The following is a 15,245-nucleotide window of genomic DNA, read 5'->3' as shown; positions in this document are numbered from 1 at the left end:
GAGTGATTCTCAACTGGTGGGTCGAGACCCAAAAGTGGGTCACAGGCCCGTTTTCAATGGGTCGTGGGCCTTTGCCGGGGAAAAAAATAAATAAATAAAGTGTCACCGATTCACACTCCTTAACAGTAGGTGGCAGTAGGTGGTGGGTGACAGCCCCCATTTCACACCATCACATGATGTTCGGTTGACACCGCCATATTGGCAGAAAAACTCAGAGGAAAAGTGATTGGCGCCAGCGCTGATTTCAGGCCGTCAGAGTTTACTGCATATCTGGGGCATGATAAATGCCCCAGGTGTGCTTTGTTCGAGCATTGAAACAGCCGTCGCGGACAATGTCCCTTTACTCCGTAAAGTCACTGAAAACATACATTGACGCAAGATGGTAATCCACAAATACCCCTCATGACATCAGATGTGGATTACTGCAATAAAACGCCCAAGAAGCAGGAACGAGAAAACAGAGCGGTGGGATCCCTCAAGAAACGGATTTGTCTTGTGTAGTGATCACTTTATATCAGGTACAGAATCCAGCATTTTCAAGTGTAATGTCTTGTTTATTTATCATGTTTTTAACACGATGTCCAACAGATTACAAAGGAGTGCTCATTCAGCACTAAAACTACTGACAATGAGGAAAAAAATCTGGATTAAACAGTTACTTGTTATTGTAGCTGCGTTACTGTCATGAACCTCCTCGGAAACATTCTTCAGTGTTTGCTTTCAGCACTGACTCTATTCATTTTAACTTCATTTCCTGCCAATATGGCTGTGTCAACAAAAAAGTCACGTCTATAGAAGAAGATCACAAAGTTTGTTTCCATATGCTAATTTTGCATGGCGAAACGCAGGTGCGACGCAGATTATATGAGATATGGATTTTATTATATTGAGGACAAAGGAGGACAAAAACTTCAACTTCAAAAACTGTGTTTAGTGCAGCAAGGTGTTCTCTCAAAGAAACCTGTTGAGCATTTCAGAACACGATTACTGAAATGTTCTGATTGTCATGTCAGCTTTATGATTAATGCTTGAATGTGACTGAAAATAGTTTTAATAGGATATTATTATATATTCAATGAGTGGGTACTCAGCTAAAGCTGCATATTATGAGTCTTTTTGAAACTACTTCTCAGTAGTTGGAATTCAAGGCTGAAGTTACTGAAGTGAGGAGTTTTGGTTTTAATTAAAATAGGAATAGTTCCCACTATTCGCCACTTGCTGGTCGTTTTGGTTTATAATTTTTTTTTGTTTTTTTGTGTGTTTTCATACTGTGATGTTCTATTCTATCTCGGGCTCAAACTGTGTAATCTGTTCATTCAATAAATTTGAGAAGTTGAAATTTTTATTTGATTTGGGTCGCGGATTGTTATTAAAGGCTAATGGTGGATCCCAAACCCAGACCAGAGAACCACTGTTATAACAGACTTCAACAGCTCCTGTGTCATCAGAGCTACTAGTTAGCCATGCTAGTTCAACTCAGCTAAACCACAAACTGTAAAACCAGCGGATGCCACGCTCCTCTGGTGGAATGCAACAAGCCACACCACGGTAGGCAATAAGCCACGCCCCTCCATGTTAGTCGGGGGGTAGTTATCACTTTTCAGCAACCATTAACATGAAACCTCCAACACTCGTCACATTGTTAGATTTTATTAACTGATCTTTTCACTATGAACAAAAAACAGTTCATGAAGTGTGAATAATGACATTCTAAATGTGAATTGAGCATATTTGTACTTTTGCTTTTCAGTAACACTAACATCTCATCAAACTATCAGGACATCATCTCCAGAAGTACTCTGATGTCTTCAGGATCTCCTTCTGTCTACCAGCTGAAACCAAAGAAAGAGGAGATTGGAACTCTGACTAGAATGACTGTTGGAGAAAGAAATGTGAACAAGACCAATAAAACCATCTTACTAGTTGGTGAATCAGGAGCAGGAAAATCAGCTCTGATCAACTCTCTGGTCAACTACACCATGGGAGTGAAGTTTAAGGATGAGGTCTGGTTTCAGATCGTAGAGGATGATAAAAGAAGTCAAACACAAAGTCAGACATCAGATGTGATCGTGTACGAGATCTTTGGTTTTGAAGATAAAACTCTGCCCTACTCTCTGACCATCATCGATACTCCTGGATATGGAGACACCAGAGGAATTGGACATGATGTCATCATCAGTCAAAGATTATTTGACTTGTTTAGATCAGAGGATGGAGTTCATGAAGTTAATGCAGTGGGTCTGGTGATGAAGGCCAGTGATAATCGACTCAGTGATCGACTGATGTACGTCTTTAATTCAGTGATGTCTCTGTTTGGAAAAGATCTGGAGAAAAACATCGTAGCTCTCATCACACACTCTAATGGAAGAAAACCTAGAAACACTCTTGAAGCTCTTGGAGCTGCAAAAATTAAATGTGCTAAAAATGAGAATAATCAACCTGTTCACTTCCTGTTTGATAACTGTCAGCAAGAAGACAGAACAGAAGAGGAAGAATCCCTGGAACATGCTGATCAGTTATCAATGAGAGGAATGAGAGAGTTCACAGCTTTTCTGGAAAAAAATGAACCTCAGAAACTGAAGAAAACTGTGGATGTTCTGAATGAACGTGTCAGACTGACAGCCTGCATCCAAAACCTGGAAGAGAGAATCAACCTGACTGAACTGAAACAGACAGAGATCAAACAGATTCAAGAAGATCTGAAGACACATGAAGAAGAGATGAAGAAGAATGAAAAGTTCACTGTAGAAGTTGATGAAGTCTACAAAGAAAAAGAAGATATTGGTTGGTTGGCATGGCTGCGCTTCAGTGATAAAGCTGTCTGCTGTACTGTCTGTGAGGAGAACTGTCATTATCCATGCACAATGACCTGGTATCCTGGAAACTGTCAGGTGATGAAAGGAGGTCGCTGTACTGTTTGTACCAACAAGTGTCCTGTATCAGATCATGTGAAAGAAAAGTGGATGTATGTGACCAAGACGAGGAAAGTTCAGAAAACTGAAGCAGAAATAAAACAGAAGTATGAGAAGAATAAATTAGAAAGTGAGAAGGAGTTTAGCCTTTTGGAAAATCTTGAGAAAGAAATGAACCAACTGACATCAGAGAAGTCCCAGTTCCTGGATGAGGCCTACCAACATGTTGTCAACCTGGAGCAGATCGCCCTGAATGTTGACTCACTGTCCACTCATGTCCACTTGGACTTCCTGATTGAGAAGATGAAGGAGAGAGGAGACAGAGAGAAGGTCCAGAAACTGGAGGAGATAAAAAACAGAGTGGATGAAGGAACCAGAGCAGCTCTGAGATACATGAAGAATAAACAGGATCTGGAAAATAAGTCAAAGACTCATTGATGTAGATGAACAACATGATTGTGATGTTTCTGCTGTCGACTCTCTTTAAACATGAATCAGTTGTTTCATTGTGATTGTGTTCAGTGTAATATTCAGTTCATATTTCCAATCAGAAACATTATTTTAGTGTTTAGTTGTCGGTTCTATCTTCTGTTCTTTGGAGGAAGGTGAGATTTCTGAAATGTATTATAGCACATTTGTTGTAGTTGTGAAAGCCCTGTAGCTTATATTTAGTTATTAATAGTCATTATGAGTAATTACCTGCTATAAACTGGAATCTGAATGAAAGTACACTGCCTGCCTTGATCCTCAACACAGACAATGTGAGGATGTTTCTTATTTTACATGAATCTCATCAAAGAACTGGAGATGTTCGATGCTTTTCAAACTAGCTCTACTATGTTACTGAATCTGAATCACTGGGCAGTAAAACAAGGGCTCGTTAGAGGGATTAACTCTCTTTGCTTTAGTCTGTCATTTAATTCTGATAAACTTGGTCCAGTAACGACCCACAGAAACTTTGGAGGAGTTGGATTCATGATTTAAAAAGAGATGTTAATCAGAGCGGTTGTGATTTAATCTGTTTTTTAGTGGTTGCTCATTGTTTTTATCTGTTATCACTTCCCTGGTGTCTACCTGTATCTTTGTGATGTTCTGTCTCTCACATGCCACTGGTTGACTGTTGTCCTGTTGTGTTCTTTTGCTGCTTAGCTTTAAGCTCTTCTCTTCTGATGTGCAGATGTTCTTGTTAAACTACCAGGAGACTGGGCCACTCTGTCAGCTAGCATTCTGTTGAATTCTCTAGGAGTAGTGATGCTGGTTGTTCCTGATTGACTTGTTCAGGTAGCATCGCTGGTTTTGGTAGTATTATTTCTTTTTATCTATCATTGATTTTGCATCACACTCCTCTGCACCTTCTTTGGAGTCTTTGTATAATTTGTTCCTCTGTTAATGTTTTTAGCAATAAATTACTTTATTACTCAACAATACCAGGTTTCCATTGCTTCCTGTTGCCCTTGCTTTACTTAGTTGCAATGTACCATATTTCTCATTGTAACTAAGAAACAAATGGTATTTATAATCCAGCATGGGGTACATATTTAAGATATAATAAACACATCTCAACCCACTTCAAGATAAAACCCGATGGGATTTATTTTCTTCGACATGTGAAGATAGTTATAAAATAAAAATAATAAAATAATTAAAAAAATAAAATATAAGTGAAAATCTAGTAAAATAAAATAGAATAGTAAAGCAGATAGGGCGGCACAGTGGAGAGGTGGTTAGCACTGATGCCTCACAGCGAGAAGGTCACCGGTTCGAATCCATGGGCCTGTGAGTGCATGTGAGTGTGAATGGTTGTCTGTCTCTGTGTGTTAGCCCTGCGATGGACTAGCGACCTGTCCAGGGTGTACCCCTGCCTCTCACCCAATGACCCCCGTGACCCTTAACAGGACTAAACGGGTATAGAAGATGAATGAATGAATGAAAAAGCAGATAATGTACAAGTTTATCATGTGGAGAAATGTATAATAGATAGAGACAGCAGTAAATGTATATTATATCCATAGAAGGTTTAATAACATGGAGTTCTGTTGTTGTTGTCCAGCTGGATAGAGTAGAGGATGAATGACGTCCTGTAGCGTTCACTGTGGGAGTGGAGCTGGATCAGTCTGTTGGAGAATGAGCTCCAGTGTCCCTCTGTTGTCTGGTGGAGTGGATCAGATGGATTGTCCATGATGGAGAGACATTTGTCCAGTGTCCTCCTGTCCCTCGCTGAGACAAACGTCCCCAACTCTCTGCTGATCATGAGTTCAGCCTTTTGGATCAGTTTATCAATACTACTTGTGTCATTTTTTCTGCCATATAATTAAACTTTCTGTAGTTAATATCTTCAAGCATTTACACTAATTTTGATCATTATATATTTTTAACAAGGTCATTTCAACATTGTCACTTAATTCCTGATTTAAGATCCTCTGCAACCTGCAAAAACTGTCCTTCACTCAGGGAAATATCCCAGCTCCAGCATAGACACCAATACAATGAAATGCATACAAAAAAAAAAAAAAAACACAGAAAACACCATGCACACAGTCTAGCATATATATACACCATGTGATTACCTGTAATATACTACTTATGTGTATTGAGCAAATCTCACATTTTTCTACAGGAACACAAACATATCATCAAAACATCAGGACATCATCTCCAGAAGTATTCTGATGTCTTCAGGATCTCCTTCTGTCTACCAGCTGAAACCAAAGAAAGAGAAGATTGGAACTCTGACTAGAAAGACTGTTGGAGAAAGAAATGTGAAGAAGACCAATAAAACCATCTTGCTAGTTGGTGAATCAGGATCAGGAAAATCTACTCTGATCAACTCTCTGGTCAACTACACCATGGGAGTGAAGTTTGAGGATGAAGTCTGGTTTCAGATCGTAGAGGATGAGAAAAGAAGTCAATCAGAAAGTCAGACATCAGATGTGATCGTGTACGAGATCTTTGGTTTTGAAGATAAAACTCTGCCCTACTCTCTGACCATCATCGATACTCCTGGATATAATAGCACTAAAGGGATCAAAGAAGATGTCACCATCAGTCAAAGATTATTTGACTTGTTTAGATCAGAGGATGGAGTTCATGAAGTTAATGCAGTGGGTCTGGTGATGAAGGCCAGTGATAATAGACTCAGTGATCGACTGATGTACGTCTTTGATTCAGTGATGTCTCTGTTTGGAAAAAACCTGGAGAAAAACATCATAGCTCTCATCACACACTCTAATGGAAGAAAACCTAAAAATGCTCTTGAAGCTCTTGAAGCTGCAAAAATTAAATGTGCCAAAAATGAGAAGAATCAACCTGTTTACTTCCTGTTTGATAACTGTCAGCATGAAGACAGAACAGAGGAAGAAGAAGACCTGAAACATGCTGATCAACTATCAATGAGAGGAATGAGAGAGTTCACAGCTTTTCTGGAAAAAACTGAACCTCAGAAACTGAAGAAAACTGTGGATGTTCTGAATGAACGTGTCAGACTGACAGCCTGCATCCAAAACCTGGAAGAGAGAATCAACCTGACTGAACTGAAACAGACAGAGATCAAACAGATTCAAGAAGCTCTGAAGACACATGAAGAAGTGATGAAGAAGAATGAAAAGTTCACTGTAGAAGTTGATGAGGTCTACAAAGATAGAGAACCTATTGATGGTGGGATGTGGAAATTGGTGTTACTCCAAGGAGCTGTCTGTTGTAATGTCTGTGAGGAAAACTGTCACTATCCATGCACAATGACCTGGAATGCTGCACAATGTGAGGTGATGAAAGGAGGTCGCTGTACTGTTTGTACCAACAGGTGTCCTGTATCAGATCATGCGAAACAAAATTTGAAATATGTGACCAAGACAAGGAAAGTTAGGAAAACTGAAGCAGAAATAAAACAGAAGTATGAGAAGAATAAATCAGAAAGTGAGAAGAAGTTGAGCCTTTTGGAAAATCTTGAGAAAGAAATGAACCAACTGACATCAGAGAAGTCCCAGTTCCTGGATGAGGCCTACCAACATGTTGTTAAACTGGAGCAGATCGCCCTGAATGTTGACTCAGGGTCCACTCATGTCCACTTGGACTTCCTGATTGACAAGATGAAGGAGACAGGAGACACAGAGAAGGTCCAGAAACTGGAGGAGATGAAAAACAGAGTGGATGAAGGAACCAGAGCAGCTCTGAGATACATGAAGACTAAACAGGATCTGGAAAAAAAAGTTAAAGACTCATTGATGTAGATGAACAACATGATTCTGATGTTTCTGCTGTCGACTCTCTTTAAACATGAATCAGTTGTTTCATTGTGATTGTGTTCAGTGTAATATTCAGTTCATATTTCCAATCAGAATCATGGTGGAGGAAGTATTCAGATCATTGACTTCAGTCAAAGTAACAACACCAACATATTAGTAGTGTTATCAGTTCTCAGTAAAATGTAGTTCATGTATCAACAGTAAAAGTATTCCATGAGGAAAATGTTCTATCAGTGTGATATGATTGTATCTCATATTACTGGCTTGTTGTTGTCATTCTAATCAGTTTGTACAGAGGATGTTACTCACACTGAACTCAGACACAGTGGAGAAATCTTCTGCTGTGCTGGAGCTCCATCCAACTTTAATACTTCAGTGTTTTTGAAGAGAACAGTCCTGAAATCTGATGTTCTTTGATCTGATTGATACCTTGGATTATTCATGTGTTCATGCTGGAATGACTAGTTGAATATTTCAGATGACTCAGGCTGAGAGGAAACATTTAGATAATTTTATGTTGTTCTGATTTTTTTAATTCACTATATTCTGTTCTTCGCATTCAATCGTCTCCTGGTTGAAGCAGTTTTCTGTGAATCCTGAATAAAATCTCTGCTTCATGAAATCAGTTTGCTCAGAGTGTCTTCACTGGATCATCAGCTGATTCTCAGTCTCTTCAATCTTCTGTTGAACTTCAGTCAATAAACGTCTGTTTCTCTGTTACTGAAACTGTTGATTGTGACACAGACTCAACAAAGAAACACTGAGCTCTGATAGAACTGAGACTCTATGAAAGAATCATGAAGAATCTGTGATGAACTGTGTCGGTGAGGAGTTCTACAGAGACCACTAGAAGGAGCTGTACTACATCACTGAAGAGATGCTGCTGTGTGGACAGATGCAAAAACTAAATGAATCCATCAGAGATATACCAGGAACATTAAGAGGTTCCTGGTATATGAGGTATAAAACAGGTTTGTATATATGGTTACTACAAAGAGAACAGGGTGTAACTCCAGATTTAAGTCTTGATACAACAAGTAGGAGCATTTTTGCTGTTTCAATTAAATGAAACTTATCTGAAAACTACAACTAGATGTAAAAGAAAAATAGTTAACAGACAAAAAAGGCACAAAGTAACTAGACCTTATAAATAATAATTTAATAGCTCTGTAGGGAGAATACATATTTTTCCTTTAAGGAGGAACAAAATAAAAATCTCTCAGTCAACATAATCTTTGCTGCAGCTTTAAATGAGAACCTGAAAGGTTTATCTTTCCGGGTGGAAGTGAATTTCATTATTATGTTACACTACTTCTACTTCTAAGTCTCCACCTGGATTTAACTAATAAACAGGTATTCACCTCCTATTGGATAATTACTGCATGGGTGATTATCTTTCAGCTGACAACAAGTTATTTAAGCCCAACTGATGCAATGAGTAGCTTCTCATTTCTTCAACAACCATGTCTAAAGACACATCCTGTGGTCGTCTGTTTGAGAAGGGTCAAATCATTGGCATGCATCAAGCAGAGAAAACATCTAAGGAGATTGTAGAAACTACTAAAACTGGGTTAAGAACTGTCCAAGGCATTATTAAAAACTGGAAGGATAGTGGAGAAGCATCAGGGTAAGAAGAGAGGCAGATGAAGTGATGCACCCGTCATGCCTAGTGTCTACTGTACAAGCCTGTGGGGGCAGTGCTATGATCTGGGGTTGCTGCAGTTGCTCAGGTCTAGGTTCAGCAACATTATGTGTCCAAAGATGAAAAGTGAGGACTAGGGTTTAGAACTGGTTTTAGTCCTTTTGAGATTCTCCACACTAATCAGTGTCAGGATCAAATGTTGTAAACCAACGATACGCCTGCTGACAACCACTAAAGAGATGGAAACGTGAAGATAAAACCATGGAACCACATCCAACAGTCAATACATGTTTGTTTCTGTGAAAGTTCAAGTGTATGTAATCTGTGTTTGTCTAACAGTGAATTTATAATCTCAACAAAACACAGGTTGTTTTCATTTTCAGGAATGGCATCAACAGTAGAAAGAAACATGACTCAGTTTAGTGTGAAGTTGTGTCAGTCCTCGGGGGCCCTCTGCTGGCCAGGGGCCCCAAGCACCTGACAACTTTACAGTTTGTGTACTTACAGATTGTGTCCAGCAGGTGGAGCCAGAGTCGTGTCTCTTCTGTCCTCCAGCAGGACTCAGTTTTCTGATTTAACATGAATCATTTCTCTCTGAGCTCTGCAGTCTTCCTATGATCTGACATTTATTTCATGTTGTCCACACATTCACAGACTCTAAAGGTTTTTATTCATCCTTCATCTAATGTTTCTGTCTGAACATGAATCCTGATTTTCAGATCTCACAACAACTTGTGATTTCAGGACAAACAGACTGAAGAACGGCACATGTCCCAGGACAGTTACAACAATGAATGACCACTGAATGGTTTGACTCTTTAACCTCTGAACATGAACGTATCACTGTTAAATGTCTATATAATGTATATAGATAGAGAGAGAATTACTACTAAACAGACCAGTATAATATATTATATTTATTCTTTGTACATAGAAACATGTTTAGTCAGATTATAGCATTACAATAAAGATTCTGATTCTGATCTGAAGCAGCTTTTAGTAAATGTGGAGAATGAATGTCTCTCCTGCTGTCCACACAACAAGGAGGAGGAGAAAGGGAGGAGAAAGGGAGGAGGAGGAAGAGGAGGAGGGCTCAGGGATCTGACGCAGTGTGAGCAGCGGCCGCCTCTCTTCCTCTCCCCGCGGTCAGGACGACACTCGTCGGCTCAGAAAGCCTCAGAACCAGCACATCTTCCCGGACAGAGAGACCCAGAGGCTTCCGGAGGCGATGAGGACGATCAGAGCCGTGATCGGAGGACAGCCGCAGCCCCGGAGCCCCGGGTGGAAGCCGCAGCTGTGACCGCGGAGCTCCTCATTGTGCCGCGGCCGCAGACTCTCTTCCAGTTCCTGTCGACAAACCAGATTATTCCCCGACACGTAGCGGCTCTTCTGGCCTCGGTGGCGGAGGGTTTGCTGTTGAGGAGCGCGCTGATTTCTGAGGGACTCCGTCCTCCATGCTGGCCGCTCAGGATCCATGAAAACTCTCCATGAAAACAAGGAGCAGCAGGAGGAGGAGGAGGAGGGGGGGGGGGGGGGGTCCGGCTTCAGCGCCATGGAGGACAAGGAGAACAATCTGAAAACGGCCAGGTTGTGGAGGGATGCCGCCCTGCGCTCCAGGAAGCTGCGGAGCAACCTGCGCCAGCTCACCCTCTGCTCCAAGAACAACCAGATAGAACTGCCAGAGGATATAGCCGAGATAGAGGTGCTGAACCTGGGCAACAACTCCCTCCAGGAGCTGCCACAGGGGCTGGGATCCACCCTCAACAACCTGCGCATCCTGGTCCTCCGCAGGAACAAGTTCACCTGTGTGCCCCGGGTGGTGTTTGAGCTGGTGCAGCTGGTGGAGCTGGACATGAGCCACAACTGTCTGAGGAGCCTGTCTGAGGGGGTGGGACAGCTGAGGGGTCTGAAGAAGCTCTGCATCAGCCACAACAAAATCCAGGCGCTGCCAGCTCAGATCGGGGTCCTTCAGGCTCTGGAGGAACTCGACATCAGCTTCAACGACCTGCACGACTTGCCCACATCTTTCTCCGGCCTGGCCAAGCTGCGCACTCTGGATGCAGACCACAACAAGCTCAACCAGTTCCCCTCCGAGATTCTGGCCCTGGGCGAGCTGGAGGAGCTGGACTGCTCCGGGAACAAGTTTGAGGCGTTACCAGCAGACATCATGAAGCTGCAGTCCATCAAAATCCTGTGGCTCAGCAGTCTCCATGTGTCCTCCTTACCCGACGCATTCTGCCGCCTACACAACCTGGAGAGCCTGATGCTGGATGGGAACAACCTCACTGCCCTGCCTCCTTCCTTTGGTCGCCTGCAGAGACTCAAAATGATCAATTTGTCCTCCAACGAGTTTGAGAACTTTCCTCAGGTGATTTTAAGCATCACAGGGTTAGAGGAGCTGTACCTGAGCAGGAATAAACTGACCCATATCCCAGAGGAAATTGGGCAGCTGCTGAAGCTGGTGAACCTTTGGCTGGACAATAACAACATCACATATCTGCCTGACTCTATTGTGGAGCTGGAGAAGTTGGAGGAGCTTGTTTTACAGGGTAACCAAATAGCCATTCTCCCAGATCATTTTGGGAAGCTGTCCAAAGTGAACATTTGGAAGGTGAAGGATAACCCTCTCATCCAGCCCCCGTACGAGGTGTGCATGAAGGGGATCCCTTACATTGCCGTCTATCAGAAGGAACTTGCACATTCACAGCTCGCCGTGAAGCCACGACTGAAGCTGGTCCTGATGGGGATGAAGAACGCTGGGAAAACCAGACTGAGGCAGAGCGTGGTGAGCTCACAGCAGGACGTCACAGGAGTCCAGGGAAACAAAGGCATTGAAGTCACTAACTGGGTGGCGGACGCCGGTCGCCACCTCACATTTCTAGTGTACGATCTGTCAGGGAAGCAAAACTACGACCTCATCAAACCTTTTTTTCTCTCCCCCGGTGCTCTCTACATCCTCGTCATCAACCTCAAAACATATTCGCCCAAGAACTTCTACGCTCACGTGGGCTATTTCCTCCACCTGCTCTGTGCCAAAGTACCCCACGCCGTAGTGTGCTTGGTGGGCACACATGCAGACCTGTGTGGAGAGGTGGAGGTGGAGGAGAAGAGTCTGGACATTCACAGACAGATCGGCCTGCAGGAGGCGAGGGACACCCAGAGTCTGAGGAGCCTGGCTCAGCAGGTGGACCAGGCTCTGGAGCAGGGCTACAACGTCCGCACCTCCAGCCCTCACGTCCTCTTCTACGGCGTCTCTGACAGGAACCTGAGGCGCAAGAAAGCCCAGCTACAGTACATGCTGAACCACCGGCTGCAGATCTTGTCTCCCGTCCTGAGCGTCAGCTGCACAGAGACTCAGAGGAACATCCAGAGGCTGAGAGAGAAGCTCATGTCCGTGGCAGACCACAGGGAGATCTTCCCCAACCTCCACCGTGTCGTGCCAAAGTCCTGGCAGATGCTGGAGGAGTTGCACTTTAAGCCCAAAGACCTGTGGCTCTCGTGGTGGGACTCGGCCCGTCTGGGCCTCCAGGCGGGGCTCACGGAGGACCGGCTGCAGAGCGCCTTATCCTACCTGCACGAGAGCGGGAAGCTGCTGTACTTTGAGGACAGCCTCACCCTGAAGGAGTATGTTTTTCACAATCTTCCACGGTTCATTGCAATTCTTAACGTCTTCTTCCAGAGGGACTAGTCCACGCTGCTGGACCGGCTCCTCTCTGAGGGGGAGCGGGGGGACAAGGGGAGGGTGAGTCTGGTGATAGAGGATGAGAAGGGGGAGAACCTCAGGGTCACCCACCTGCAGCACCACGTGGAGGCCTCCTGCCCTCCAACGTCATCCGTCTGCTCCTCAGGCCGCTCATCAAGACCCAGCAGGACCTCCACCTCATCATGGAGCTCCTGGAGAAGATGGGGATCTGCTACTGCATCAACAAACCCCGCAGCAAGCCTCTGAACGGAGCCACCGTGTGGTACAAGTTCCCCAGCTACGTCAGCGGCGAGGAGGTCGGGGCGGAGGCCGGGGCGGAGGCTTCGGCCGGCGGGAGCTCTCTGCCGCTGTGTCACTTCTTCTCTGTGGAGCAGCTGCACATCCAGTACAGCTTCCCCTTCTTGTTTCCTCCTGGACTGTTTGCACGCTTCAGTGTGCAGATCAACAGCCACGTAGTCCAGCGCTCGGACGGCCGGCGTCAGATCGTGGCCTATCGAGGTAAAGTCCCCGTGGTGATCAGCCACCGGCTCTCCAAGGGGAGGCTGCAGGACGAGACTCTGTCCATCGCCAGCCACGCCTCGCTCCCCAACATCTGGACCGCCTGGCAGGCCGTCACTCCGCTGGTGGAGGAGCTGAACATGCTGCTGCAGGAGTGGCCCGGCCTGCACTACTCTGTACATATTCTCTGTTCCAAGTGCCTGAAGAGAGGGTCTTCCAACCCCCACGCCTTCCCAGGTAAGTCTTCTGTAATCCTGCTGCTCTGCTTCAGTCTGCTGCATCACATATGTGTCATCATTATTATTATTATATTCTGAGATTAATGCTGGAAACTTGAGACAGTCTGATGAACGTGGACGGGGCCCCTGAGCAGAAATGACTTGTTGGTCCCCCTTAATGACCTTGTGTGTTCATGTGGATTTGATTATAACACCAGAAATCAACTGGTGTCAGAGCAGACGGTGATGACTTCATGATTCGTTTATTTCAGACTGAGAAGTTGTTTTGATTGTTGGTCAGAGAAAAATGTTTGAATGTGTTGAGTTTAATAATCTTAATCTTCATCTCACTGTTTTCTGACCCTTAAACACAAACATCACATTCACAGTGATTGTTCTTTTTGGTTTAATCTTAAACCTGATTCCAAATTAGTTTTTTGTTTCTTTGAGCTTTTCTTCAGTTCCTCAGACGTCGGTGACGTTTAGAGTCTGAATCAGTGGTTTCTGTCTGATTTCAGTGGCGACGTTGAACGAGTCGTTTCCTTTCTGCTCGGCCGTTTGAGTCGATCAGGAAACGCTTAGAGTTTGAGAAAAAGATCTGATCACAGACTGTTTTTATGCAGCTGTGGAGTTATTTCCTGCTGCTGATTAAAATCAGAACAGATTGATACGGATGCAGGTGGAGAGGTCTTGGTTCATTCAGACGTGATGATCAACAGCAGCGTCAGGATTTAAAAAGTCTGAGGACAGAGAAGAGTTGGACTAAAGACACATGAAGGATGAGAAGATGGAGGAGACACCACAAACCTCTGGGACCAAGGAGGACAGTATTAGATCCCTTAGCAAAAAGAAGTTTATTCAAGTGTACTACAAGTATACTTATTTTATACTAAAATTTAGGTAGCATACTTGAAGTTTACTTTTTATATACTATATTTCATATACTTAAGAATAGTATAGTGAAGTATACTTGGCTTATACTGAAAAGTATAAAGAAAAGTCTAAGACTAAGTTTATATATACTAAGACTTACACTTATACTTTAAGACTAAAGCTTATACTTGTACTTTGGTATACTTTTTACTACTTTCTGCCACTAATTACAAATCATTAATTAAACTAAACGTATCATCTTTCAAGCATACTGCACTGTTGTATCTCTTCTTTAGTCTGAAATGTCCACATCCAGTTTACTTGTGGTAGGGTTCTCAGTGTTGACTTCATCATCATCTTCTTCACTGTTGGAATCGTTACTCCAGTGTTCTTCTGTGTTGATTTGGTTCTGATCTTTATTATCATTCTACATGTGAACCAAGGAAAGAGAATGAAGAATGTAGTTAATAAAACGATGACTGAAATTGTGCAGGTGGTTTACTGTAGCTTTTGCTTTGTGCTGACAATGTTGTCATTCGTCTACACTTGGGTTAGGCTAGAGGATAGGTCACAATGCACCACAATTAAGATAAACTGTCTGTTAGATGGTATGAATGCACTCAACTACATGTACAGTAAACTACATGTGTGCACTGTTGACACTTTGTGAGGGTGTCACTGGAAGCCCTCTGATGAGTATTATATAAATCAGTGACGTGGCATATGACATGTGGTAATGATTATATCTACCAGAGGAGCTGACAGCTCAGTTTAGGGAAGATTCTTAAAGTTGAATCACGCAGGATAAGAAAGTTACCCAGATACATGTGGGAATGTATCCTGGCAACAGAAGATGTCCTGACATATTTACATATTTCAAGATTGGATGTCTGTAATAACTTGGACAAACTGTGTCATTGTGTATTTACCTGTTGAAAGGCAGTATCCAAAAGCCTAAGAGTGGAGGAGCTCCTACTGTTGAATCATCTCTAACTTCTCTGTGGGAAACAATATATACATTCAAAACTAGGATACAAATTGATGAATTCAATCAAAGTTGCTCAACTAAATGTATTACAAATTAATGCAACTAGTAATTTATATAGTCCCCAAATAAACTAAAATAAAACATTACATTTTAGTCTGACATTTTCAACT

The 15,245-nt window shown here is 43.0% G+C and overlaps 1 protein-coding gene and 1 pseudogene across 2 annotated transcripts; both read left to right on the top strand.

Annotated features, from left to right (window-relative positions):
• Positions 1 to 4,437: 4,437 nt before the first annotated feature.
• LOC311507917 (uncharacterized protein) lies at positions 4,438 to 7,138 on the top strand (the record flags this gene model as incomplete). The annotated part of the gene is made up of 3 exons (XM_084572461.1): positions 4,438 to 4,442; positions 5,530 to 6,566; positions 6,885 to 7,138. The coding sequence occupies 3 exons, from the start codon at positions 4,438 to 4,440 to the stop codon at positions 7,136 to 7,138; spliced, it is 1,296 nt and encodes a 431-aa protein (XP_084428587.1).
• Positions 7,139 to 10,269: 3,131 nt separating this feature from the next.
• Positions 10,270 to 13,699, top strand: LOC311507541 (malignant fibrous histiocytoma-amplified sequence 1 homolog; annotated as a pseudogene). The gene has a single exon. The product of its transcript is annotated as a malignant fibrous histiocytoma-amplified sequence 1 homolog (transcript).
• The last annotated feature ends 1,546 nt before the right edge of the window (positions 13,700 to 15,245 follow it).

This window comes from Chelon labrosus (assembly GCF_963514085.1).
Source record: "Chelon labrosus genome assembly, chromosome: 22".
Lineage (NCBI taxonomy): Eukaryota > Metazoa > Chordata > Actinopteri > Mugiliformes > Mugilidae > Chelon > Chelon labrosus.
The sequence above is the reverse complement of the archived record's forward strand: the minus strand, read 5'-3'. Positions and strand labels throughout refer to the sequence as shown.